Source organism: Ciconia boyciana, chromosome 8 (assembly GCF_034638445.1).
Source record: "Ciconia boyciana chromosome 8, ASM3463844v1, whole genome shotgun sequence".
Classification (NCBI taxonomy): Eukaryota; Metazoa; Chordata; class Aves; order Ciconiiformes; family Ciconiidae; genus Ciconia; species Ciconia boyciana.
In genome coordinates this window covers 61,673,500-61,701,465 of record NC_132941.1, presented here as the reverse complement: position 1 = coordinate 61,701,465, position 27,966 = coordinate 61,673,500, and the positions used below count along the sequence as shown (strand labels likewise).

General features: G+C 37.4%; 1 protein-coding gene across 5 annotated transcripts in view; it reads left to right on the top strand.

Annotated features, from left to right (window-relative positions):
- Nucleotides 1–27,966, top strand: part of ATE1 (arginyltransferase 1) — an 87,659-nt gene that overhangs the window by 17,594 nt on the left and 42,099 nt on the right. For all 5 annotated transcript variants that reach the window (XM_072869839.1, XM_072869842.1, XM_072869840.1 and 2 more), the window contains 3 exons: nt 7,637–7,669; nt 14,258–14,439; nt 20,210–20,309. In XM_072869839.1, coding sequence (XP_072725940.1) covers nt 7,637–7,669; nt 14,258–14,439; nt 20,210–20,309 — 315 coding nt within the window. The remainder of the gene's footprint in view (nt 1–7,636; nt 7,670–14,257; nt 14,440–20,209; nt 20,310–27,966) is intronic.

Here is a 27,966-nt window from a genome sequence, read left to right as displayed (position 1 = left end):
GGTAGTTGTCCTGAACTGTTCCCATATAATACAGCTATTATTCACTAGCATTTCTTAGATTTTTTTTTTTTGCTAAAGTAGTGGAAGATTATAATCATGTTTAGTATGAGGATCTGTGTCTATAACATACAAAAAACCACAAATGTAATCAATTGCAAGGATTTATTTACATGTTTACAAGTATCTTGTTTGGGTTTTTTTCTGCTTAGGTGGTGATTATATTTATTTTGTGAAATGAGTCAAGCTATAATGAAAAAAACTGAAATAATGAAAGCCTGGAAAAACTGAAAAAGGGAGACTTCTGTAATGAACAGAGAGGAGATAGTAGGCTGAGCATCCTTTCATTGAACAGGTGGTGTTTCCCCGTATTATCAGTGAAAGATAAGTTGAAGCACAAAATTATAGAGCTGATCAGCAGATCAAGAGTACCGTAATATGCAAACAAATTGAATGAATGGCAGTTTGTGCATCTTTTTTTCTTCATTTGTCATAATGAAAAAAAAAAAAGGTGGACAAAATATAACAAATCATAACATAGCTCTGTCACAATAATTCATGCACAGGGAAATGGACAAGTATGGTTTTGGAGCCTGTATTTTTTTTGAAACTGAGTAACTTTTAATAGCATTTGGTTATATTTCTGGGAGAAAATGTGTAGATTAATGTATAGAATAACGGTCAGAGAATAAGACAGACGGGTGAACTTTTTATGTGTCTTGTATAATCCCAAGAGGCAGAAATACTTTGATAAATCGTTGAATCAAGTGTTGGTGCTAGACAGTGCTAGTAGAGGTGGCTTTCTCTACAGACATACCACAGTGTTATTCTGGTTTTACTTCAAGAAACAAAGAAGAATATGAGGGTGACCAGGTAGTACTTTATGCTTTAGCTTTGTAGAGTTACAGTACAAAAATCTGAAAACAAGGTAAAAACACGATAGATAGAAACAGTAACTAGGTCTGGGGGCATAGGCTGGCTCTTCAGATGAGAACACTGGGTTTAAGGAAGCTTAGTAAGAGATCTGACTTGTCTTCTGCTTGGCTAATTTGCAAATGTTTAAACTCTTGTTCAACAGCAAAAATACCTGTGTTTCTATGTAAGAAATGCAGGGAGGGCTTTGCAGAATACAAATCACCTGGAAGATGCTATGATCCGACTCTACCCCAATTCAGGGTATTGACACAGTATGTGGAAATATATATGTAAATGTTCCAGAACATTTTGCCAACCGCGTGTCTTTTGTGTTTTATGTGAAGTGTCAAAATGTATTTCTTGGTATTTAAATGATAGATACAGATGTGGAACTGTGTAGTTCTGGAGGCAAAGATTGTAAATTAAATGAATACAGTGAAAACATTTCTTCTTGGCCCTTTCATCCCAAGAAGGAATTTTTTTGATCCCAGCGATGTAATCAATGGCTAATTTGGACAGAATAGTGGATATCTCTAGCAGTTCTTAATGAAGTATCATCTCACCAGAGGCATTGCCTTTCTGCTGACCTGTTGTTGTCCTTTTTCAAATGCTTGTTGAAGTCCAGTATAGAAGCTGTCAGCATAGTTTTTTTAATATATATATATACACACACACACACATATTTATATGAAAGCTGTCAGCCAGTTTAGTTCTTTAGCTGTATTCAGTTCTTGTGCTAAAAAAACTAGTGCCTATAATTCCAAACTGAGTTTTACATATAACATATAGTCAAGTAAAAATTTGAAATTAAACATTTTTTCTTCCTGCCTCTTCTCTAGTGTACTTAATGATTGATTTGGGTGGTTTAAAACATTAAACTGATTTTTAGGCTTTAAATCTTTTTACAGTAGTCTTTGTCTTTAAGAAATAGAGCTGAAGTGTAACCGAAACAAGCTATGTGGCAGCTACACAAGTTAGAAAACATTTCCATAAAAGATCATAAAAATTCTACAGTAGTTTCCAGAAAGAGTCAGAGTAAACAGTTTATTGCTGTTTAGACCTTCCGAAGCAAACGTTTTATTTAACTTTTCATGACTTTTTTATAATGACAAACTTGTAGAAAAATAGTATGTGTCTCTGTTCCCTCTGCAAAGCTAGCTGGACATTCTCTTTGCTTTGTGCTTAACTAAATATTTGTCTTGGAAGAAAAGAATTTCACAACACACAAAAGATACACTGTTTGAAAAGGTGCAAAAAATTACTGAAATAGGTATAGTGGGGGTTTTTTTCTTTCCCAGTTTTTTTTTTAACTGCCTCCCAGAAATCCACTTGAACTAATATAGAAAACTGAGTAAGTAGTCTGGGAAATGCCAAGGAGCACGTTCTGATCAGTTTGAAAGCTGCTATCAGCAGCCAGTTGCAAACTTTTAGGTCTCTCTAACCTAGTTTCCCCTCTTTTTTGTCTTCTAGTGAGAGAATGCTTAAAAAAAAAATTCAATAGCCTTTGTGGTTATTTTTAACCTTCTCTGACTTGCCTTGGCAGCCATACATTTCTACAGTGCTCTTGAATTAGTTCTTTTATCATTTCGGTTGATGGCAGCGCTAATCTGATGGTTGGCTCTCCGTGGTCGGCTGCTGCGGCAGAATGTCTCACTGCAATGAGCTTGTGTTTCAGATCCCTGATAATGCTGACTTAAAGACTTACAACTAGTACTTCTATATCAGCCTGATTCCTTCTGTTTACCTGTGTGGCCCTCGTGACTGTAGTGCCGTGGATTCATGGATTTTATTCCTGAAATGCCTATAAGAGCCTAAGAATTTAGGCATCCAGATGATTGACCACCTTGTCCATAGTCATATCATTTCAGTTCAGATTCTTTTTCCATAACAGTTTACATTGTTTTTCCTGATTTTGACACCGTTTTCTATATAAATCCATATAAAATAAAAAAAAAACCCTTTACTGTAAGACTGACAGATCTCCATTATTTTGAGAGTAAGTTTCTTCTGAGCAAAGCCACAGTGACTTTTGTCACTCCATAAGGGAATTGAAATTGTGATTCTGAAATGCATGTTCTGTCCCATCAGCAATTATTTCTGTTTCATTAGTCCAATTCTTGTACTGAAAACTATGTTTGAGACATGCATTTAAACTTTAAATAATCTCTTTCCTTATGTATTACATTTTGAAGGCTCCTTCTTCACCTTTGGGTCTGTGGATATCTCTGAAACTGTATTTTGTTAGCATTCCTGTATTTTTGTAAGTCACTGTTGAAGATGCTAATAGAGCCAGCCCCAGAATAGGTCTTTTATTCCTCTGCTAACTTAGCTCTAGTATATTGCCCGCTTCAAGGATAGCACGATAGCTTGGCACCATCTTTCCTTGTAAACATGCTACATTTTGTCCCATTTTCCCGATTTTTACAGAAAGTTACAGAATTTCATTCATTTTCCAGCTTAATTTCAATATGTTTTCCTAGATAGTTGTTTCTTATTGGTTTTTTTTTCGGGCGAGGTCTCATTTAATAGCTTCTTCTAGCCTTACTGAAAGTTTGACTTTTTTTTTTGTTGTTTATTTTTCACTTTTTTCACTCCACAACTTTATGGTTAATACTGATTCTAGTCTGTTTTGTCTAGAGAAGATTATTTCAATTAAAATATGGCAGCCCACTGCACAAAATAAATCCTAACACATTTCCTAGGACAATGTGTGCTTATGACTACAGACCAAGTTCTTTAAAAAGTGAACCGCCTTAGGAACAGTTCTTGTTGATGAACAAGGAAGAGTTAATGTTTGAGAGCAAAAACCTATTTATTCTGAACCTGTAAGAAGTGCCAATGTCTTGAAAGTAAGAGCTCAAAAGGGGGACATCGCTCCTTCCTTTGGTGGTGGCAGGGTGTCCTGCACACCCATGCAGGGTTTGCACGAAGCCAAGAGGAGCTGGATGAAACAGGAAAAGAGTTTGACCTGGAAAGGAGCTTCTAGAGAAGTAAAACCCAAGAAACCCCTCTCCTCTCTACAAGGATCCTAGCTCGTCGTTTCCCTGCATATGTAAGATACCTAACGATTGCCCTACTTGAGGAGGAAAACTCTTTATAAAATGAATATATAGGGAAGATGCCAGGAGCCCTCTACAAAGAATGCCTTCTTTTCGTGGCTCGTTTCTGTTAGTGGGTACACTAAGATTCATGTGGCCACTTTTAGTTACAAAGATGGGGAAGCCTTTGTTATGTTGGTCTTGGAAACAGGGGAGGGAAGAGAGAATAAGCTTGGTTGGTACACATGAAGGTGATACACTGGGATTGTAGGCTGTATGACTTTGTCTTCTGTATGGAAACTCATAGCATTATTTTTTAATTTTATTATGAGCCTGGCACCTTTATGAATAACAAAACCAAAAAGCAACCAATACTTTGGTTTATTTTAATCCCATTCAGAGATTAGATTTAAAAAAAAAAAAAGGCCCAAATCCCATATCCATTCCTCACCCCTCCTTTACTCAAAGGAAAAGGGCAAATACTCAGTTTTCCTTGACAGTGAATTGCAAATACGAGCGAACTCTGATACTGTCAAAGGGAAAATTGTAAATGAATGCCTTTCTGTGATATATTCGCACTGAAGATCTCGGATAATTTTACAGTTGCCGGTGATGACAGTTCAAAGCTGTTTTGTTCCGAGAAGGCTATGACATCGTTGTGTGACATCAGTAACCCTCGCTTTCAGAAAGTTCCTGAGCCACTGGGTGAAACCCGTTCCCAAAGCATCTGAATATCTTCCCCTACTTGTAAAAGGAGGCAGGTGTTGACACTCTAGTTTTATTACAGGTTTTTAAAGCTGTGCATGTGCTTTTACTTGAGCAAGTAGGTTTGGGTTGAATCAAACTTTCCTTTTATTTTTCTGCCTTCCCCCCCCCCCCCCCCCTTTGATTTAATTCTCACTGATGTGTTCTTCTCTTATTTTTATTAATTACGTTTGAACATATTTCCTGTTGTTCTGTTGATTCTTTCTGGCAATTGTAATTAGTTTGCACCAAAGTAAGAATGTTGTGGATTTCATACATATATAATATTAGTTTTTAAAAGACTAAAGTTTATGTAATTCAGTTTGAAATTAAAATTAGGAAAGCATGATTTTGTGAAAGGAATTTTAATTGTGGTTGTGTGGCAGATAGAGTTATTCTACATGCAACACCAGCTTTTGACTGTATTTCTTTTATGGTTTGAATCATTTTTGAACTGTGGTCATAATAATCTTGCAGTATTAAATGAGTTTGTTAATTTAGAAACCGAATCTTACTTTTACTTCAGTTTAAATAAATGTATAGACTAGGTATATTCCTGGGTTATGATGAAAGTGCTGTGGATTTGGGGGTGGGAGGGGAGGGTAAGGGTTGAGAAGATAACAGAGGAAGTTAGTGGATCTAAAATATTTATTAAATTCCCCAGCTCTATGTGTCAATTAAATTCTTCCTTAAAAAAAAAACAACTCAAAAAGCCACAACAAACCCACATCAAAAAATTGTTGGGTTTTGGGGTAATTGTTTCTTAATTGACTTCTAGAGAAGATTCACAGTCTTCTGTAGTTTTCTAGGACTTGATTAAGAAAATTATCTAAGTTGATAACTTTAGCAAGTATCAACAGGGGAAATAATATGTAACAAGACTTGCAGTGGTTTTTTTCCCCGATAAGATTGTGATACAAATTCAAGTGCAGTTAAGAATTTTTTTCTAGCCAACAGTATATAGATAGTTGTAACAGTATAGACTCCCTAGCAAGCAGCAGTTATGCTCAGGTACACTTAAAAAGTCGCCCCCACCCACCCCCAAAGCCGAGGGATTGTACAGCAGAGCCTGGAGAATGGATAAAACTATTTGAAAAGTGTCGTTGGCTCAGTTTTCTCACCCATAGGGTTTAACTTGCACTATAAAGCTAAAGTTACAGATTAAGAACTATTGGGGGTCTTCTGACATGAAAATTAATAACACATGGTTTATTTTTTCTGAAGTCTGCATGTTCTAAAATCACTGGCTGTAAGGACTGATGCACTCGCAGTGTAGGAATTTGTAACTCTGTTCTTTTTTATGGGAACATAACTCAAAATTCAAATTTTGAATTACTTCTTTTTTTTCTCTTTAAGTATTTTTTTTTCCTTGTTCTCTCTCCCTATCCACCAAATCAATAAAAAAATCTAGAATTTAATTAAGATATCACAGTCATTCGTTTTTCCAAACTCTGAGTAATTTAGAGTGGTGGTGACTAGATCTGAAATGGTCAATTATAGGAAATGCACAATCCCCTGTCTTCACCAGCACCTTATAGAAATTCAGTGTTCTTCTGTAAAGTCTGTGTCCAAAGGTTTACCATTCATCCATAGATCACCTACCGCTATGTCTTTGAGGGGCAAAAGTCTGAAATAGGAATTTTGCAAAGTCTTGATTCTTTTAGAATCAACAGATGCACTTTCTCAGAGACACAGTCTTAGAGAAGGTTTCGGTTGTGTTCACTTTGAGCTACAGCGAGAATGGTCCAGTTAATGTTTGCAGATCGATATATATATCTACCAGAGGCTGTGTTTTTATTTCTAAAATCAGCTTTATAGCACCTTCTGCAGAAAAGAGAAAGTTGTATTTACTTAGGCTGTACATGGAACTCTGTCCTAAGTCAGCAACTTACAATATTGGCACTTTTTATTGTTGCCTTCCTTCCTCTCCTCCCTTTCCCTGGGAAAAATGGGATTACTGATGAGTAATCACCCCGTTTTTTGTATTCCCCTTTACATAGAATAATCTTCTTTAATTAATCTCAGAAATTCATAGAATTCTTGACAACAAAATCTTGACAACAATCAGATTTTTGTAGGTGTCTATATATATTCTTTTTATCAAACTTTTAATTAAAAGTTCCTGTTTACTATTACTTTGCAGTTTGTGAACTGCTGACTTATTAAATCGTCCACCTATTACAAGAGGGGGAATTAAACTGTGTAACACATACTAGCTTTTTAACAAAGGAGTGTTTGGGGGTTAAATACATATCAGAAGTTTGTAACACGTTTAACGTGGAATCCACCAATAAGGAAGTACTTATATGAAATAAGTAAATGATGGCAAATAAATAACTATTATATTTTATTACTTTTAGAATCTTGAACAAGCTCCAGATCATTAAAACCTTGCCTTTTTGATTGATTATCTGCAGCACATAATTTTGTATTGAGTAAAGAATTGAGTTTTGAAAATGCTTGCACTTTCAGGAAGTTGATTTTTTTTTTTCTTCCTCTTCTTTAGACTTAAAACAGGCTAGCTTATGATTTTGAATGTAAATAGACTTAATCAATTTATATTGAGAGATATGAGGGCCCTAACCCCCTTGCTTTAGTGATGGGGCAGGTACCAATGAAACGGTGGGAAAAGACTTCATTACAAGGTGATAATTCTCTCCCATTGCATTTTTTGAAAATCTTCTATTGTATAGAACGGAAGTACTTTGGGTAGTTAATTATTATATTTGTACTTCTAAACAAAAGTGGGAGACGGTTTATGGAAATTTGGTTTTAACTCTTAAAATCTGATGGTGTTTTTCAAATATATGGTTCTGAAAGAGTGTATTTGTCTGACTGTTAACGTATCCTGAAGTATTGCTAATATTGTTCTTGTTTTTCTGCTTTGCATATTTGGACTATCTTCTTGGGCACATATTTCTGATGAATCTACCTTGATGCAGTTCACGCGATTCCTCTGTGATTCTCCTCTGGAGGTATGTGTTCGTTCTAGATGCAAGTTTTGAAATGAACGTTTTCTTTTCTTTTCACTCTGTAGACAACAAACCGTTATGGTATAGGTGGTATAGATGGGTGCCACAATATTTGATTCATCACCGACTGGTAAGGAAGATAGCACTGTGCTTTCAAAGGAGTCTGAGGACTCCTTTGCTGGATAATAAGCTACCACTGAATTTCATATCACTGCATTAAGAAACAGTAGCAGAAAGTGCTGTGTCTTTTCTGTTCTTGATTTATTTCTATAAAAGAAAAAAATGTATTGCTAAGTAACTTACTGAACTGGTATTTGACTACAGCCTGAGTTAAAAGTTTAGGAGAGATGCTGTTGCTTCATTTCAAGTAAGCAAACCGCTGTGGATTTCTTGCACTGTCTTTCTTGTTAGTCTGAAAGAGTTAAGTACCGCGTGACTGTAATGAAATTGTCAGGTTATAGTAATTACGCTAGTAATTTGATATGTCGCAGTTTGAATGAATCCATGTGTGGAGAGTTTGTTGCTTTTCTTTGCTGAGTCCACTGGCCTTTGCATTCCTGAAAGCTGAAGAGTAATAGAGCTCATTAGACTTTATAGGAAAAGGGCTTTTATCACCTCGTCAACTCAGGCAGCAGACTGCCATTATATTCTTAATTTTGTATGGCTACGTAGATGTTGATGCACACTTCCCTGCCAGGTTTATACCAGTATTGTTTCTTACAGACACTTTTTATTGACATTTTGAAGCTTGAATTAAATTTTGTGTGGCACCACTACAGATGTCTTCAATTAGATGAAGTTAAATAAAAGGGGTTGTATATCAGAGGCCAAGGGATTCTTGAAATTCTTTATTCTGAAACAGTTGCCACAAGCAAATCTAGGAGTATGTAGTCTGTTTACTCTTTTGAACAAAAATAATTTAAAATCAAATTTAAACCTTACAAGATTTCAATTTGTAATTTTTTTGAATTTTTAATATTGTTATTAGCTGCAAATAGTATGAACACCCAAACTCTTCCTGTCTTTTTTTATTTCCTCATTTTATTATTCCGTTTAGTTTCAGTTTTGGCTATGGGCTCTGGCACAAAAAATGAATAGTTTAAAAAAATGATACACTCTGTAGTAGCAGAAAACTAGGCAATCTTCTAGCAGTAGACAGGATAATGTAGAGAGAACTGTTTGGGGTTGTTTTTATTCATCCTTTCGTCTTAGAAGCTACATTTAAACATTTGCTATTTTACCACTTTGCATGTGCAAATACTACCTTGTCTGGAGAGGTATGGTTATCATGGTTCAGTATAGGAGAGCTGCATGGAGGAGTCTTAACCAAACACCAATGTGGCCTGGTACCATGTTGCTGCCAAAGTGAGAGTGTTTATGGAAGAAGGGCACAGGGAAAATCTGAACTGCTCAGGGTGGATTCCTAGGTTTAGGTGCTCAGTGAGTTGGGGGGTGTTGTGGGCCAGTGGTGATATTGGCATCATTAATAGTAATCTCTGCGCTTGTCCTTCCCGACTTGTTCCATGTCGTCTTGACAGAACGGTTGGAACGAGCCTCAGTACTCAGATGCGCATCACCCAGTTGAATGATGATTTTTTTTGTTTGTTTTTTTGTTTTGTTTTCAAATCCTCCTCTAATTACTCTTTAGTCTTTTTCCATTTTGACTGATGCTAAGCATTAAATTGATGATTTCATAAGGCTGCTCTCAAAAGCATCTTTTTGAGTGCATTGCTAATTTATACACATCTAAAACAATGGGTATATAGCAGTATTTTTTCCCCCATGCATTTATGTTCCATGCATTTATGAACATTTGATATTTCCTCTGCCTTTTTAGTCACTCGGTATTATGGGATCTTTCTGTAGTCATTTACACTCAGCTCTTGTTTAACCATCCTGAATACTTTTAAATTATCAGCTCAGTTTGCTGCAACATTGTTCAGTCTTCAGTGATTCGCACACCAGTATGGAGAACAGAACAGACCTAGCGCAATGGAAAGTGAGCTGCTTTCCATTATGTAAATGATCATTTGTTCTCAATTTGTTTGCTTTTATCCATACTGAGATGCTTTTGAATCCTAAAGAACTGAAAGGCATTTGTGAATCTAGATCTTTTCTCTTTGAAAAGCACATCAGCTTCTGCTCCACTTTATTTTGTTTATTGATATGTGTTAATTTTTAGGAGATGTAATAACAAATGATACGGTTACAGGTCTGTAATTCCCAGGATCACCTTCTGTAGAATGTCATATTTTAGTCACATTCGATGCACTGCTCAGGACTAAATCAAAACTCATTTCATATAGAGATCTTGGCAAATTGCTTTTTTTATTCTTACAGTGGTGTAGACATCACCATGATGTCTCAAAGTCTCTTGCTATTGAAGTCCTTTGTACCTTCACAGTTTCACTCATCTTTTTAGCATGTTAAGCTTACTACCACTGTCGTGATTAAATAGTTGACAGTATTGCTCAAATAGTATACTTTTCCAACAAGGTACAGAAGTTGGCTCTGTAGACAGCGTCTTACATTTTGATGCAGTGAGCTGGTTTACTTTGTTTTGATACGGAATCACAGAATAGTTTAGGTTGGAAGGTACCTCTTGAGATCGCCTAGTCCAACCGCCCTGCTTGAGCAGGGTTGGCTAGAGCAGGTTGTCCAGGACTGTGGGTTTTGAATATCTCCAAGGATGGAGACTCTATAGGCTCTCTGGCCAGCCTGTGCCATTGTTTGACCACATTCTCAGTTAAAACCTGTTTCCTTCTGTTCAGATTGAATTTCACGTGTTTTAATTTGCACGCATTGCCTCTTGTCCTATCAGTGGTAACTACTGAGAAGAATCTGGCTCCCTTATCTTCATTCCCTCCCATCAAGTATTTCTACATACTTAAAAAACCTCCCCCCGCATCGTCTGTTCTTGAGGCTGAAGAGTCCCAGCTTTCTCAAGCTCTCCTTATACCTCAGATGCTCGAGCCCCTTAATCACCTTTATGGCCCTTATGGACTCGCCTTAGTAAGTCCTTATTTTTCTTGCCTGGAGGAGCCCAGCACTGGACCCAGCACCAGCACTGCTGCTGCAGCCTCACCAGTGCTGAGCAGAGAGGAAAGCTCACCTCCCTCCACCCGCTGGCAGCGCTCTGCCTGCTGCAGCCCAGGATGCTGTTGGCCTTTTTTGCTGCCAGGGTGCATTGCTGGCTTTTTTTAATGAAAACACGCAGTGCTACCTCTCTGCTGACACAGCCTCTATTTGTAGGCTGCTTTCACAGCATCTCCACTGATCCCTAATGAAAGGAGGATGTAGTAGTGAAAAGGAAATATGTTGCTAACCAAGAGATAGAAATCTACCACATGATCAGTTGTTGTGTGTGTGTGCGCCTTTGGGAAAGGAACTGCTGGAATTAATCACTTCACTTCTCTGGCAAATAATTTCCACTGGAGTGTAGAAGTCAAGGGTTTCCTGGCTTTCTTTTTTCCTTTGTGTAAGGGATAGCATGGATTTCGTATCTTCCTCCTCCCTCCATCCACAGCAGAGGGTAAAATGGAAAAGTTCAAAATAGGAAATCTCATGAAACCTTCCAGAGAAAAAATAATCATGCATTTAGTATGGGCGGGACCCGTTTTTGGTAGGTGAGTATGCAGTACCTCCTGCAGTTGCACACTGGTCTGGCATGTGGGTTAACAAGTGCAATTTCCATAATAATATTAATAAAGTAGTAAAACATCTCTTAAAAGTAAAGAGAAAGACCAACATGCTTTGAAGAAAATTGAGTGATCTCACCATCATGAAGTTCAATTATAAGCAGTTATTACATTGAGGTGTACTAATTGGGGCAATATGTAATACCAGTTGCTGTTAAATATTTAAATTTTAATAACACGTTATAAAATATGAGCAATCAAATGTGTTCACGGAATCATTAGCAGAATATGAAGACAGGTAGAATTAACTTGTGATGGAATGTATTGTACTTTTCTCTGCATTATAGTCTAAACATTGCAGAGAAAATTATTTGTTTTAATTTTTGTCGTGATGTATTTCTTCTTTTTTTGATTGTTTTGATATAATCAGATTATAATAATTCATTGTATTGAAGTTTGAGTATAAATTGTTCATTTTAAATAAGTTGGTCCCTCTGGATTGATTCCAGGGCTAATGTGTATTATTTTGGGTAGATAAGGTAAGCTCTCTCTGGTGGGGCTTGTTCACCTGATGTCACTGGTATACTTTACATCACCTTTGACAAACGCGGTCCCAGGTGGACGTGGGAATAGTGTGAAATGGTATAACCTGCTTCAGGAAAATGTTTAATATTCTAGACCTGCTTCATGTCAAATTGCCTGGATGGTACATGAGAAATTAGGTTAAAGGAGCCAAGTATTCATTGAGAAATTGGAGAAAATACCATACCTACAAACATTACAAAGGATTACATTGTATGAAAACTTTTCAAGGAGGAAAAAGTTACTCTCTTTAAAAATGTTATTTACTTAGTGTAATGGAAATCCCTGAACATTTTGATTGAAATCAGTGCTGTGCTTGTTATGTTTGTTGCAGAACATAGCCTCTTTTATGCTCATGACACTTCATTGTAATTGCATTAGTGAAATAACTGTAGTTTATACTTTATTAGAAGTTCTTAACTGATGCTAATACTTCAGTTTGCAGAGGTCTGGTGGCTGAATGAATCCATGCAATGCCATTTGAAGGTTTGGGGTCACACACAGACACAGCATTCGTTTAACTTCAGAAGACTTTGCTTTGAGTGAAAATTTTTTCCATGTTGGCTTAGAATATCTTTTTTAACATTCATTAAATCCTATATGATGATTTTTTGACAAAGAAACAAAATCTGTTTTAACTGAAACTTATTTAAGCAAGTCTGTGTTATATTACCAGTCACATTTCCCCTTGGCTTGCAGGAGAAGTTTCATTTTTTCTGTCACTGGCTGCACCCTGGTAGCTGAGAGGAGAACTTAACCTGTGCTGAGAAATCCTTCGAGAAAATCTCTTACTTGACTGTGTCCCAGCTTAAAAGTTTTACTACTGACCATGAGATTTCATTTGGCTCTATTGAAAAGTTGAGGATATTGTATGAAACCGTAACTGTTGAATAAATAGGCTTTGCCTGAATGAGAAGGAACCCAGTTTAATATGCTAGTATCCGAGTCTAATATCCTCGTATACTGCAGATTGAGCTCTCAAATGTTTGATCGTTTCACTTTTACAGTATCTGTAGCTCCATATCTAGGTTTATGCTATATTACCATATAAAAATGCAAACATTTTATTATATGGCCTTTATTTTGGGACTTATTGGTTGGGTAAGTCACTTGAAATGATTTTTGTTCACGTGATTGATTTCTTTTGACACATGTGGTACCAATTAGAATAACTTCTACTGCCCATCATCTCTTCAGTCTGCGCTACTGTATCAAAATACTTGATTAAACCCACCTTCTGTTGTTGTAATGCAAAACAGTTGGTAATAGTAGGCAATACTGTCAGATTTATTGAGTGAGAAGCAGCTTTCTGAAGATCTGGCAATGCAGTGAAAAACATGACTAGATGGATAATTAAGTTGAGCACAGTGGAATTCGGGATTAAAGTAAACTTGACGTGGGAGAAAATGGCATGCCAAAGTTGGTTGTGTAATACAGTTTAAATTAGAAGATCGTTTTTTTTTTTCTTAATTTGAAGCATCAAGTTCTGGCTCTAGGTGCTTTACCCCATCAGGAGGCATACTTCACTGCACATCCAAAACCACAGTGCCCAAGAGTAGTGAGTTCCTTAGTGTTTTTGCAGAAGATACTCTGATGTGGGCTGACAAAGAAGAAGCTCCACAGTTTCTGTTGCAACAGAGAGTTTCAGGTTCTTAGATAAAAGTTGTTTTGTTGGTCATAAAGAGCAAACCTTATAAAGAGTAAACCTCACGTAAAGAGTAAGGTGTTAGGTTCTTTTTATAAATGATCTTCTCAAGCAACTTTAATGGCCACTCTGAGAAACTGAATTTCTGTGGCCAAAGTGCTTCCAGTACTTGGGGGCTTGGGGGAGAGAAACAGTAGGGTCATTGCCATGGCACAAAGTGTTGGAGGAACTAGGCAGTCGAGCCAGCTTTGGGAAGCGCCAGCGTAGTGCAATGTAGTGTCTGCATTTCACCTTTCTGCCTTTGGGCTTCATCTCCTGTTGACTAAGTAGGTCAAATTAAAGGCCAAACTATGGGGGGGTGGGGGGGAAGCAGATCTGCAGAATTTGTTTGCATGTAATAATGCATTAATAACTTGATGAATCACGTTGTTGTTTTATCATTTCAGTACTATAAATGCTAGATGGCAGAGGCTGTTTGCAGATTCGTGTTTGGCATGGGCGATATGTAGAGGTTACTGATCATGAGTACAATGAAGGTCAGAAATGATAGAGTGAACTAACATTGTTTTCCCTACTTCTCAGATTCCTTTTTTCCTTTTTCTAAACATGGATAGCAGGAGTAATTTCTCACAGTATTTGCTTTTGTCTTAAAATTCTTTCTAAAATTGTTTTTATGCTGAAAGTCTACCTGTCTGACAATTACATAGCTCTTTTGTTTGTGCTTAGGCAGAGAATGCACCAACTGGACCAGAATGTGGCTATGGTTCTTTCCACCAGCAGTATTGGCTGGATGGGAAGATAATTGCTGTCGGTGTAATTGATATTCTGCCCTACTGCGTGTCCTCCGTCTATCTGTACTATGATCCAGACTATTCTTTCTTATCTTTGGGAGTCTACTCTGCATTACGGTAAGAGGACCTTTTTTTTTTTTGGTTATCTGGTTAGACGTAATAGTAAGAATTGATACTTGTTCCGAAACTTGAGCTTTTATTTCCAGTCTAAACATATACTGGTAACGCTATCTCTAGCAAAGTATTTGTGGTTTTTTGTTAGGTGGTTTGTTGTTTTTTTTTTAATTCTCTATGGTTGGTTGCATTCCAAATAAATTTTTAATTGTCATCCTTGAATAGGGATGTATCTTTTTAGTTATCTAAATACTTTTAAAGATTAAAAAAACACTCAAACAAAATACCTAGTTTTTATTGTCCCTGAAAATAATTTAGTATTCCTTGGTTTCAGCAGGAAAAGCCCCTTTTTTGTTTGAATAGAAATAATTTTTCCTTTGACCTTTTTCTTAGCCCGGTCACCAAATGAAATTAATCACTTTTATAGTTTTATGCACATTGAGGTCATAAATAATAGAGTACCTAAAAACCATTGTCTTCTGAATTAGTAGTCCCCTGGTGTACTAGCACTCAGTATATTTTTCAGATATGTTAATCTCATTATCTTTGCCTTCAGAAAGTCTGATGGAGAGAGCAATCCTATGAATTTTAAAGCATTGAATTAACTATCAACCTAGTCTTGCAAAACAGTAGGAATAGTGAGTAATGCTTTTCACTGCAAATAAGACTTGTATGCTAAATTGCAAGTTACTGTTTTTCTTCCATAAGCAATTTTATGATTCCATTATTATTATAAGGAAAAAAGCCCTAAACGAGTGGAAATATTTGTGCATCTTAGGTTTTTTTCTTAGCTTTTTTGCTTCTTTGTTTACATGAAGTAGGCTGGTCACAGACATGTGGTGTTCCCAGGGAGATTCTCATGAAACAACTAGGTTTGAACCTCGTGCCAGACACGTCTATTTTCAAGTTTCCCTAAGGCTGAGAAGTTCTAGCAAGTGTCTTTACCTGTTGAGATTTGCACTACACTCTTTCAGGCATGAAAGAAGTGCTAGAATTGTGAGATCCAGCCGCCTTCTTTCTCCAAGGCATCCTGTTGAGAGGCATCTTCTCTATAGGTAGAGTTTCTTAGCTATTGTTTAGTATTACCAACCAGGGTGGGTAAAAGTGACATGACTTTTGAAGTATGTAAAGCACAAACGCTATTTTTAGGAAACCTCTTCTTATCACAGTTGTTACTTCATATACTTTTGTGATAACTAATAAACCATGTGCAATTTAATCTCTCAGAAGTCTAATCACTCATAATTTGTTTACATTTTGATTAGGATCTTTTGATTTCCTAAGAATCTTTTGTTTGTTTGTTTTTATTCTCCTTTTGGGTGTATTCTTCTTTTTGCAGTAGTGAATTTTATGATTTCTGAATAATCTTTACATGAGTTGTTCAAATGCATATGTCAAAGCGTTTTTCCCACAAAGTTCACTGTTAAGTTGCTGACATCAGTCTAATGGTTTATTGCTGCTGAAATGAGGTGCTGCAATCACTCCTCTCCATCTCTGCTATATGCTGGGCTTCTAGCAACCATATATTTAGCAAGTTTAATTTACTGAGCAGAAGATTGCTTGAGCAACCTGGTTAGTGAGCTGAGTTGGCTCAGTGAAGAACCTGTTGACACCAGAGCTGGTGCAAGAGTTGTGATGGAGCCACAATGTGCAGCTGAGAATGGCTAGGGAGTGAGAGAGCAGGACCTCCTCCCACTCTGGTAAGCTCTTAAGTCCATTCAGTCCTAAAGTACAATTTCTCCAAGTTATGTCACCTTTAATAAGAGCTGATAATGTTGCCTTCCTGTTGGTTCTCCCCACCTTGTTCTAGAATGGTTCTTTGTGAAGGAGAAACTGTAGAATCATAGAAGAGTTTAGGTCAGAAGGGACCTCTGGATGTCATGTGGTCCAGTTCCAGCACAAATCAGGGCTAACTTCAAAGTCATCATAAGCATTAGTGTAGCTGTTGCTGTAGCATCTCCAGTGGTCTATGTCTAAAAGAGTCTGAATTGTCATTTTTCTGAGGCATTCAGTCGCACCGGTGATTTTATAAAATTAATCAGAATTAACAAGTGTAGAAAAAATGTTGGAACTCCTATGATTTAGTATTGATCTTTTTTCTGTCTATTAGTGGTCTAGATTTGTAGAAGTATTTTATTACATATGGTAGATACTTGAAATTAGACTATTATTTTTTTTCCATGCAAGGTGAGCATATAACATAAAATACTAAGTCCTCCTAAGAGTTGTTTTTCAGTATTTGTACGTATCACATTACTTTATGTAATAATAGACTGACATTATCTACTTATGAATTCTTGAAATTATTTTAAATTTTCTACATAACAAATTTAAAACTTTGTCGGTGTAACGTGAGTGTGTGGCTCAACTAGTGAAAAAGCAGCTTATAAATTCTGCAACTTTTAAGGCAATAAAAATGAGTTCCCTACAGTCTTAGAGGGAGCCACCTTTGTTCTTCTTTCAAAAAGGGAAAAAAGTCTTAAGAGTTAGGGAGGATTTAGGAAGTTGCAGAGGAATCTGATATCTTCAAAGCTGTTGCCAATTTTACTCTGAGGAGGTTAAACTGCATTGCAGTGCTGTCACTTCCACTTCATGCTACTTTGAGAATTTTTGCTGCTGAGTCGTAGAAAGGATAGGATTTAAAGATCATTTGAAATATGTGGGCATGTAAGTAAAGAATGAGGGGAGAAGTAGCTACTTGTGAAATGCCAGTCTTACCAAAGGAAAAAAAAAATCATCAAGAAATATTGAGTGATTCTTATTCTTATTTGCAGGAAAAAGTTAAACCTTCTCCCTCCTTCCCCCTACTACCTAAAGTCATGAATAGTAGACAAGCTTAGTATTCTATGGTGGTATTCTCTGGTGGTGAATGGAGTTAAATCCAGTTGGCGGCCGGTCACAAGCGGTGTTCCCCAGGGCTCTGTGTTGGGGCCAGTCCTGTTTAATATCTTTATCAAGGATCTGGATGAGGGGATCGAGTGCACCCTCAGTAAGTTTGCAGATGACACCAAGTTGGGCGGCAGTGTTGATCTGCTGGAGGGTAGGAAGGCTCTGCAGAGGGACCTGGACAGGCTGGATCGATGGGCTGGGGCCAATTGTATGGGGTTCAACAAGGCTGCGTGCCGGGTCCTGCACTTGGGTCACAGCAACCCCATGCAACGCTACAGGCTTGGGGAAGAGTGGCTGGAAAGCTGCCAGGCAGAGAAGGACCTGGGGGTGTTGCTTGACAGCCGTCTGAATATGAGCCAGCAGTGTGCCCAGGTGGCCAAGAAGGCCAATGGCATCCTGGCTTGTATCAAAAATTGTGTGGCCAGCAGGACTAGGGCAGTGATTGCCCCCTGTACTCGGCACTGGTGAGGCCGCAACTCGAATGCTGTGTTCAGTGTTGGGCCCCTCACTCCAAGAGAGACATTGAGGGGCTGGAGCGTGTCCAGAGAAGGGCAACGGAGCTGGGGAAGGGTCTGGAGCACAAGGCTGATGGGGAGCGGCTGAGGGACCTGGGGTTGTTCAGCCTGGAGAAAAGGAGGCTGAGGGGAGACCTTATCGCTCTCTACAACTCCCTGAAGGGAGGTTGTAGAGAGGTGGAGGTTGGTCTCTTCTCCCAGGTAACAAGTGATAGGACAAGAGGAAATGGCGTCAAGTTGCACCAGGGGAGGTTTAGACTGGATATTAGGAAATTTTACTTCACCGAAAGGGTGGTCAAGCATTGGAACAGGCTGCCCAGGGAAGTGGTGGAGTCCCCATCCCTGGAGGTGTTTAAAAGACGTTTGAATGTGGTGCTTAGGGACATGGTATAGTGGTGATCTTGGTAGCGTTAAGTTTATGGTTGGACTTGATCTTAAAGGTCTTTTCCAACCTATACGATTCTGTGATTCATAATCTCTGTTTTGTAAGAGGACAAGTACTTGAACTTCTTTTGGAATTGGGTTATGTAGCACTGAAATACTAAGTCTGAATTTTGTATTGATGAAATGAACGTATGTCTTCCTCGCTAGTTGACTACTCTTGCCAAGCACTAACAGCCATTATAATTCTTTAGATATGTACCATAACTGAAAGCTTTACAAAAAGGTAATTGCAAGTCTGTAGTCCCTTTTCCGAAGGGATTTAGGCAGAACGTATGCAGGTAGATGCGAGTTATGCATTACAGTGACACCTGATTGCTGCTCCTGGTTTAAAATGATGGAGTCGGAGGATTCTCTTGCATTGGATCAGGGCCCACACTCCTGGATAGAGGAAAGAGAGGGATGCTTTAGCATCCCCCCAGTAAAACTTTGCCTGGAGTGGCGTTGGCTGAATAGATGAATGAAAGATAGAGCAAGACCTTGAGTTAAGGGTCCTTACCTAGGGCGTATCGCTGGATACTGGCAGTAGTTCTAAGCAAGCTAGCTCTGGTATCACGTGCACTAATTTGCTTGCACGAAGCTTTGTTGCCCATGGTAAGACTGCTGCTGCAACCCAATTTTTACCTCATTCCATTATGGTCTATTGACTTCACTTTCGGTTTACTTTGAGTCTTTTTGTTTTATTAAATCCAACAGTGTAGTCCAATTGGAAAGGGTGTTTCAGAGAGTTTGAAATGCAAAGATAATGTTGTTTTTCCCCTGTAGTGTTCCAGCTTTTTGAATTGCAGAAAGGTGTTTGCTTAATTAGGTCCAGGATAATCTGCATGAAACAGTAAGGTGGTTTAACTTTATGCTATGTCTTAAAGATTATATATATGAAGTGCATGTTTGTAGATTTTTGGGAGTACATAAATCTCACTTCTGGAGTCTGTTGTATTTACCTGGATTTTCAGATAGACGTTCTCCTCTTGGAACGGATGTATGTTGATACAGAGTTATCATGGACCCATGATGGTCTTGGCAAACTACATGCAGCTGAAATGTTAGGTTTTCAGTGTATTTAAAGATCTGCATTACTAACTTAATATTAAGGGATTAAAAAAACCTCCAGTATTTGTACATGCTTCCTATATGCACGTGCTCATATCCTCTTATCCCTTCGACACTGAAAGTAAGAACCAACATCTATATTTTACCAAATTTGGTACAAATCTGAACTGCAAAGTTACAAATGCTGTAAAAATGAGTGTTATAGTGGAAACAATGGCAGAATCTTTGTAATAATACTATTTTCCTTGTGCCAATAAAAAGCAAAGTTATTTTGGAATCCATTGACACTGTCTTTCAGAATAAATGAGAAAATCATAGAAACAAACATGGGATAGGTGAAAAATACCTTTTGTTACATAAAGATGGATGTTTTTACATGTAAATTGCTAGAATGCAAATAAGAGAACAAACAAGAGGCTCATCCTTCAGTCTTGTTTTTTAAAAATAGTCTGATGTTTTCCTGAGCCATGTTAGCCAGTCTGTGTACAATAGCTGGGTCAGATTTCTGTAGAATTCTAATGTACGTGAATATTAAGAGGAAACATGTTAAATAGAGACCCTTATTCACTTTTATTTGAATTTCAAGTTGGTCAATTAGCAGGACAAAACACAAAAATGAAAGTATTTTTAAGCCTGACATGTTGTTTTGCATTGGGGCGATTTGTTTGTTTGTTTTTAAGCATTAATTTTCAGTTTATTTTCTTTGGGGTTTTTTAACCATTAGTTTTGAGTTTATCATCTTCATTTTTTATTTGATAGAAGTCTAGTCTTTTAAATAGGTCAAGAGCCAGGTAGCTGTAAAATATTTCAATATGAAGAGGTAAAATGAATATAAGAATTGTATTCAAAAGTAATTAGTCTCTTCTTTCCTTTCACAGGGAAATTGCTTTTACTAGGCAACTTCATGAAAAAGCTCCTGATCTCTGTTTTTATTATATGGGTTTCTACATTCATTCATGCCCCAAAATGAGATACAAGGTAAAGTGTGTTTTTACTTATTTCCTTAGTGTACTATTATTCAAAGCATTTGACAGTGTTCGTAGTAATATAATATTTTGTAACTGTCATTTTGGATTTTAATGTAGACTTTATATGGTTAAATTTGAACGTTGGTTACTATTTAACTTGGCGTAGGTTTTTTTTTTTTTTTTTTTTTTTAATTTAGCTGCATGTGGTATTTATTACAAGTTGGCTTAAAAACAGTTCACATGGAGAGGTTTTCAAGGCTGTCAGATAATAGTTTGTCATTTGGTTACCTGGCTATCTCATGTTTACAGTATATCTTCCATAGACTAAAATTCTCCCTTTTTTAGGTTCACGTATTTGTGGAACTGTTGCTTAGTGACTACAGGCAGTGATAACATGCCTTCGTGGTCTTGGCTGGACATGGGTTTTTCCTCTTTGTTTTTTCTTAGAGATAGGGGACTTGCTCTGCCGATGAGACCAGTGAGAAGCTAGGTTAGCAGCAATTTTGAGCCAGGTAGCAGATTTTTGAGGAAAGGGTCAGGAGAATCCACAGAACGTTTAGAATAACCAATCTGTCACCAAACCTCCTTTGTAACCCCTGTTAGCTTCAACTTTGTTTAGACCTGAGTGCCTAAGGGTGTCTCTTCTGTGTTTTTTAGATCTCGTGAATGTGGTATCTTTTCCTTGTAAATGTGTCATTGCTTTTTGAATACAATTTCAGAGTCCTGAACGTTGATAGAAATTTGCTGAACATTTACATGTAACCAAATATATCTGTTAATAATGTGGAAAGATACAAAGCTCATGAAACCTAGAGTAAAAGGTGCAGTGTTTTCTTTTCTTTTCTTCTTTTTCCTCAAAGCGTGCTAAAAATCTGCAGTGTTTTCAGCTAGTTTTCAAATAGCCAAAAACTTGTGAGGCTCATTGAAGTGAGAGCTGTGAAGGAAAAACCATTTTAGCTTTATTGTGGCCTACGCTACAGGTGACCATGATGATTCAGTCTTCTGAAAATAACAAATAACAAATCCCTCCCTCTCCTTTTATTAGAAGATGTTTGTCTGTCCTCTTTTTTTTTTTTTTTTTTCTTTTCCTTCCCCTCTCTTTGCCAACTTGAGTTTATCATCTACATCTGGTGGCCAAACAAAGAGAATATTAAGTTTGAGGGAAGCAAATGGGTGAGTTGGAAAACACTGCCTCTGTCATCTAAATCATCTTAAAGGCTATCGCATCACCAGCTTGAACCATAGGTTCTGATTACTTGCTCCACTCTTTGGAAATATTTAAAAGTTTGGGATGATTTGTTCATGTTGAGACACTGCAATTTAACATCCCTTGTCTATTCTACAACCTACATAGTTCAAGACTCATAAAAAGAATGCATTTAGTTTAATAGAGCACTTAAGAAAAGAAACAAATCTGACTATAATGGCAAAAAGCGTCCCAGTTCTGAAAGATATCATTGCTAAGAAACTTTGGGTTCAGCTGCTTGTACTAAGTTTTAACAAAAACGTGAACTTTGTATACATGGATTAAACAAAGCTCATGTATAAGTCAATGTATTAAAGGAGCCAGCAAAGTATTAAAATATGAAGATTAAATGCTGTAAAACTGGGAGCTAACCTCAGTAGCCACTGTACATTTGTATTATTTATTATAATGTGGTATCTCTTCTGTTGGGCCTGTGCTGTTGTTTGAAAATGATCGCATCAAGAATATAAGATTCTCACGATGCTTCTAGTTTTCATTCTCAAATAATGGAAATTGAATAAATTGTAGTGGGACTTCCCCCCGCACCGCCCCCCCCTCCCCAAAGCTCCTTTTCTTCCCTTGCTTAGGCTTAATGACTATCTGATATGACTGTGATTTGGTAGAACATACATTTTAGTCTTCCAGAAACCTATACATGTCAATGTGCTTAGGTAATTAAGTGTGGCCTAGTATGAGAATTACCAGGGCAGGGGGTGGGGAGAAGAAGAAAACTGATACATATATATTTAGAACACACACAACAGCAGGTAAGTATGCTCTGTGTTGGGAGAGTAATAATTTAATAAATGAATTGCAAGGGTTTTTATTTTATTTTATATTTCTTTTCCTGTGTATATTTGTTTTGGAAGTGGCCAAATGTAATGCAATTGAAAATCAGGTTGACGTTAATTCTGTAGTTCCACTTTACCCTTGCTGAAATAGTACACTGGAAACAAATTTTAAAACTAAGCTTTGAAATGCATCTGGATAATGCTACTGCTCTTGTGAAGTGATTTGTAGTGGTAAAGTAGGGTGGGTAAGTACTGACTTTGCGGATTAAGTAATTTCAGTAATGCCTGGTTGACTTAGAGGCATTAGATGTCGAAGACTTTGCTTTATTCCAGTTTAACAGAGATGTTAGACGCTCCCTTCCCTTAACGATATTAGTGTGGAAGAATGACAGGCTGTAGGTAACTGTTGTTAAACTGACATCAGGTAAGCAAATTAAATGAAGGAAAGAAAAGGAAGGAGCTGAACAGCTAACCACTGTTTTTTATCCTCTGCTTGTAATTTTCTTTGCAAATTATTTGTCCTAGGATGTTTAGAAACGGAGGCTAGACACAGCATCACCTCTTTATATAAGCAGTGTCTTATGAAGAACACATGCATGCTATACTTATTTACAGTAAAGTCACAGGATTTTGGAAATCTTTGAAAATTTTCATTCTGCTAGTCACAGATTGTGAGCAGTGGAAATGCCTAAGCTGAATTTTGATGGAAATGCAGTACTACTGGTTTGTACTCTACAGCTGTGTCTCTTCCTGCTGATTGAGGGGAGGGATAGCTGATGAATAAGGAACAGTGACTTTATGATGTCGATTTAAGGAGTTTGACAGTGTTCCACTTTGCGTGGAGTAAAACTCAGTCTTCTGTTCAAGACCTGGTTGGAGTAATTGGGGATCTGTGCAATGAACTGTTGTACTCATATTACAATCCAAGACTGATGCATTAATATTGTGCACATGAGAACATAGCTGGATGTTTTGGTTTTAAATACATGTGACTCCTAGATTGGAGGTATAGATATCCAACAGCAAGCATTAAAGCCTTGTTCTGCATGGGTACTTTCTTGGAATGCAAATTGTAGACATCTCTTCTGGATTCTAACTTTTTTGTGGATGTAAAGTAATAGTCAAACATCAGTTTTTAAAGCATTGGTAATGGGTGATCATATATACCAGGGACTGAGCCATATACAGTAACAGCTCCTCCCCTCTGCATCAGATCATCTTGGTTATGATGAGTGCTCTAAGGAGGTCCAAGGCATTGATAGAGTATTTTGTTGAAGTATTTATTTTTTAATCAGGCTGCTAGTATGCTTGTCCTGCTTTTTGTGCAGTTCTTCTTAAAATGATATCTATATCTTTATCCAAGAAAGTTTCTTTGAGCAGTCACCTTCCGATATGGCCAGAACGTCAGACCAGTTGCTCACAGCGCAACTGCTCCGTTCCGCTGCTGAATGTTTTTAGCCACCGCTGAGCAGGTCAGGGGCTGAACTGGCAGAGGATACGTTGTTGGACCTTTTCATCTAAAGTATTCTATTTCCACGAATGGTACACTTTTGGACATAAATAGTCAGTGTAGTCCAGCTGAAGATGGGAGGCCTGGGTGTCCTGGAAGAGGATCCCCAGGTCAGGATTCCTATGGCTCAGTAACAGAGTTGAAGAATTCCGGATTATCAGGCAGGAAGTTCAATGGTCAATGAGTATCATCCACCCCATGGATCAGAGGTAATTACAGAAATTTTTAAAAATAAAGCTCCCTTTTGACTCTCTGTTCCCTTCCTTTTCCTTTTGTTCCCAAACAGCTTGCATTTGATTGCAATGTGATTTTAAAACGGTGGAGTACCGGTGAAATTACTTAAGATGGGGGAAGGGAATATATTGCAATATTAGGCTATTTTTTACTTCCCAGCTTCTCTTAGATTTGTTCCCATGTATGGGTTAATATTTATGAACTGGTAAAACAAAATCTACATTAAATTGAGACAAAAGGATTTCTGTAGTCCTATTAACTATATTAATATGGAAAAATGCTATGAAAAACCTTAAGCAATGGCTTTGTTCCATTTTTTTCCGGGTAGGTTAGGGTAATACAAGATTAAAATGGTTCTCTGAAGAAATGCATGACCTTGTGGTAAAACTTTTCAGGCTCTGTTAGATGTGGTAGTTCTTATGTTGGAAAATAGTCTTCTGGAAAATTTTCCAGGACTCATAAGATGCAAAGTCTTTTTCCTAATGCATTTTGGAGTCTGTGATAAAATGTTAAGTATAAGAAAGTATTTTACTTTAGGATGATGTTGGTCTCAGGCTTGCTTCTTGTGTTGAAGTACTGTATCTGTACTTGTTAATGCTTTTCAGTTAAAGGCATTTGTTTACAAACATGGTCATAGAATTACAGAAATAAAAGAACCACCTTTGGAGAACAGCCATATCAGAGAGATGCTCGAGAGAATCTTGGATTTTTTTCCCATACTGATACTCAGTCTGTTTTATCCTGCATCTTTCCAAGTAAAAAATTTTACTCCATGGCTCTATGTTACTAAATTCACGTTTTCCAGTCACTGCTGAACTCCTTGAGATCCTTTCTGTTCTTTCCATTACAGTTCTTTGATACTGATTTTGAGTCTTGTGGTGGGTGATGCTAAATAGATTTTGGGTTTGTGCTTCTGGTGTGAATAATAAATGTACTTGCTGCCCTGCATTTGCCACTTAGACCTCTGCTCACCTGAAATCAAGTTCTCCTCTAAGTTCTTGCATTGGGAAGGGGTTGGTGAAGTTTTCTCCGTGAGTTTCCTTACTTCTGGGTTTCCTGAGGCTTTTTCAGTGTCAATATTTGCATACAAATACTGCAATTGGAGTACTTATCGTTACTTGTTTTGGTCAATGATTGCTTTCCCTGAAGTTGCTCTACTAAGCCTGTAAATAATCATCAGTGTACTTTGAAGTGTGTAACAGATTTAATGTCTTCTTGCTGTGTTATCTCTGTGTACCATTTTAAGACTGTTCTATGATGTGAAGAGGTGTTTTGACTGAAATCTTTATCCAGACTTGTATGCAGGCCAAAGTAAATGGAATTAGTTCAAACAGTCTGCTTCAGTATCAAGGCATGGCCAGACTTCAGATAGATGGAATACTAGAAAGGGTTCTGAAATGTCAGAAAAGAAACAAAAGGCTGATTCATCTGTGATTAATCATTCTTAAACTAAATACCTCGGACTGACTGTGGTCGTAAGTGGTGCCCCTGGAATTTTATGGCACTCGAGAGACAATTTCTTTGGCTGCTTTCAGGAATTTCAGCATCACTCCTCCTGCAGCAGCGAAATGCATCCAGTGGTAGCCTGGACTTCCATGTCCATGGGATCCACAAAGGTCAGGCTCATCCTCGCCTGTCCTGACTCTTTCGCTGTTTCTGACTGTGGAATTTAGTTAACCTTTTCAATAAGCTTGGATTTGCTATATAAGCTGAAATGTGTGAGAAAGAGACTTAATGTGATGTGACTTAATGTGATCCTCCATGGTTTTTGGGGTATAAGCACACGCTGTTACGGTTCTGCCACCGAGCAGCAGACAGCTTTGCAAAACGTGTCACTAGTTCCACACAAAAAGAGCTGGCATTTTTATACCTCCGTGCTTGCTCTTTTTATTCAGCATGTATTGAAGTTGCTACCAGCTGTCAGCCTGCTTTTCTCACTGGTATTACTGTTTACCTTGATAATGGGAAAAGATGATAAGCTGAGAGTAGTTTGGAGGACTGGAGCTGTTCTGCTCAAGTCTGTTAGCAGTTAGTCTGTACTGGTGGCTTTTCCAGGATTAATTTTGTCAGTTTACAGGAATAAATATGCATTCAAATTAGTACAAACCAATTTTTTTGTATAAACAGGTCATAAATAGTCAACAAAATATTCTGAAAAGACGGTACTTGTTATACAGTGCCAAGTTGTTGCTTGCAATACCATTTGTTAATAAGGAACTGAAATATCTGTGTTGAAAAACAATATCTACTCTAAGAAAGCAATAAAAGTTTTGGCAACACAGTGGTTTTGAGTTTTTGGCAAGACTGTTAAAAACAAACAACAAAATAATAAACAAAGGCAGAAACATACAATAATCATAAAGCCCTGAAAATGATGAGTTGCAGAAGTGGGGGGAAAATCCCTATTTATCTGTATGTCTTGTTAACATTACTTTTAACTGCCTCCTTTCTTTCTTCCTTCCTTCCATTTCTTCACTGGACTTCCCCACTGGCCAGGACACTCCTCTACATTAGCATCAGCAGCTAAGATTGAACATGCATTTCTTCAGAGCTGTGAACTTACCCCAAGTGTTCCTTCTAATGGTTTGGGTTAGTGAGTGAGGGGAAAAAAGACTACTCTGAATTATATTGGAGTTTTGGCATTAAAACCCAAAGGGATTTGGAGAAGTCTTTTGAAGTGGCTGGCCAAGACTTCCAAAAGTATTTTGAATGATTGACTCGGTGTACATGTGTTAAATGCTTCTGAAAATCAAGTTGCTTTAATATTCCTTCAAGTTGTAACTAGCGCAAGAAGTCCTTATCTCTCTACATATATTTTATCAAATGTGTTTTGACTAGAAGGTTGGCTGGCTGTTTTTTGGATCTGATAAGCCATATGCTATATTCAGGATTGCAGTGTCCCTTACAGCTTGCTGCTCCCCTCTTTTTTTCCCCTTTTTTCTTTTGTTCCTTTCTTCCCTAAAAGCTTTCTCCTTTCATCTTTCCTCATCTGAAAGACTCTTACTACCTGCTTAGAGCCCACGCTGAGTAAATGAAACTAAACATGTTGGAATACACAACTGTGAGAATGTGGGGCAGAATAAAAAATACCATGGGCAAAAAATTATTCGTTCTTTAGTTCTTGTTGTAGTGCTAGTGATAAATATTTAAAAGTATTTCTTATTTACTTTGAACAGCATCTTACAAAGCGTTTGTGGCCACTTTCTAGGTTACTTCTCTTTTTTCTTTAAGACATTTCTAGTCAGGTTGTGAAAATGACATTATTATGAGCACCAAAAAGCAGGACTAAGGAGATGCTCTCTTCTGGACAGCAACAGCAATTACTGAATGCTGACAGTGGATTTCTACTGAAAATATAATTATTAAAAGCAGAATATCAGTTTCCATGTTGTTTTCATACCAGGTAAAGATAGTGAATGCAATTACTTCTTTATTTTTTTTCTTAAGCTGCTGTTCTATACTGTGTGTAATTGGTAAATTACTATAGTTTTTCCTTGGTGCAAGTGTTGAAGCTGTGCTGAATTTCACACAGCATTTGCAGGGTTAAAACCAGTTGGAATCCCATTTTTCTACTAGAAACAAACACAGATCCCAGCCATGTCTTTTTTCTTAACTTTATTTTTCCTTTTAAAATAGTTGAAATCAGGACTTATTTTTTTGTCAGTCAGAACTCCCTTGGGAAAAACATGAACGCGTCCCTGGGGCTTTATTTTTCTAATTTTGGAAATGTGGATTTCTTTTCAGTTGTTTACTTGAAGTTTAACGTGATTGAAGTGTAGCAGAACTGGAGTGAAAATAGTATGTATATTTATGCCTGTTTGTATTATTTGTAGACTTTTATCAGGGCAGAAAGAAATGTCTGTTGTATAGGTCTCAGCTGACCTCT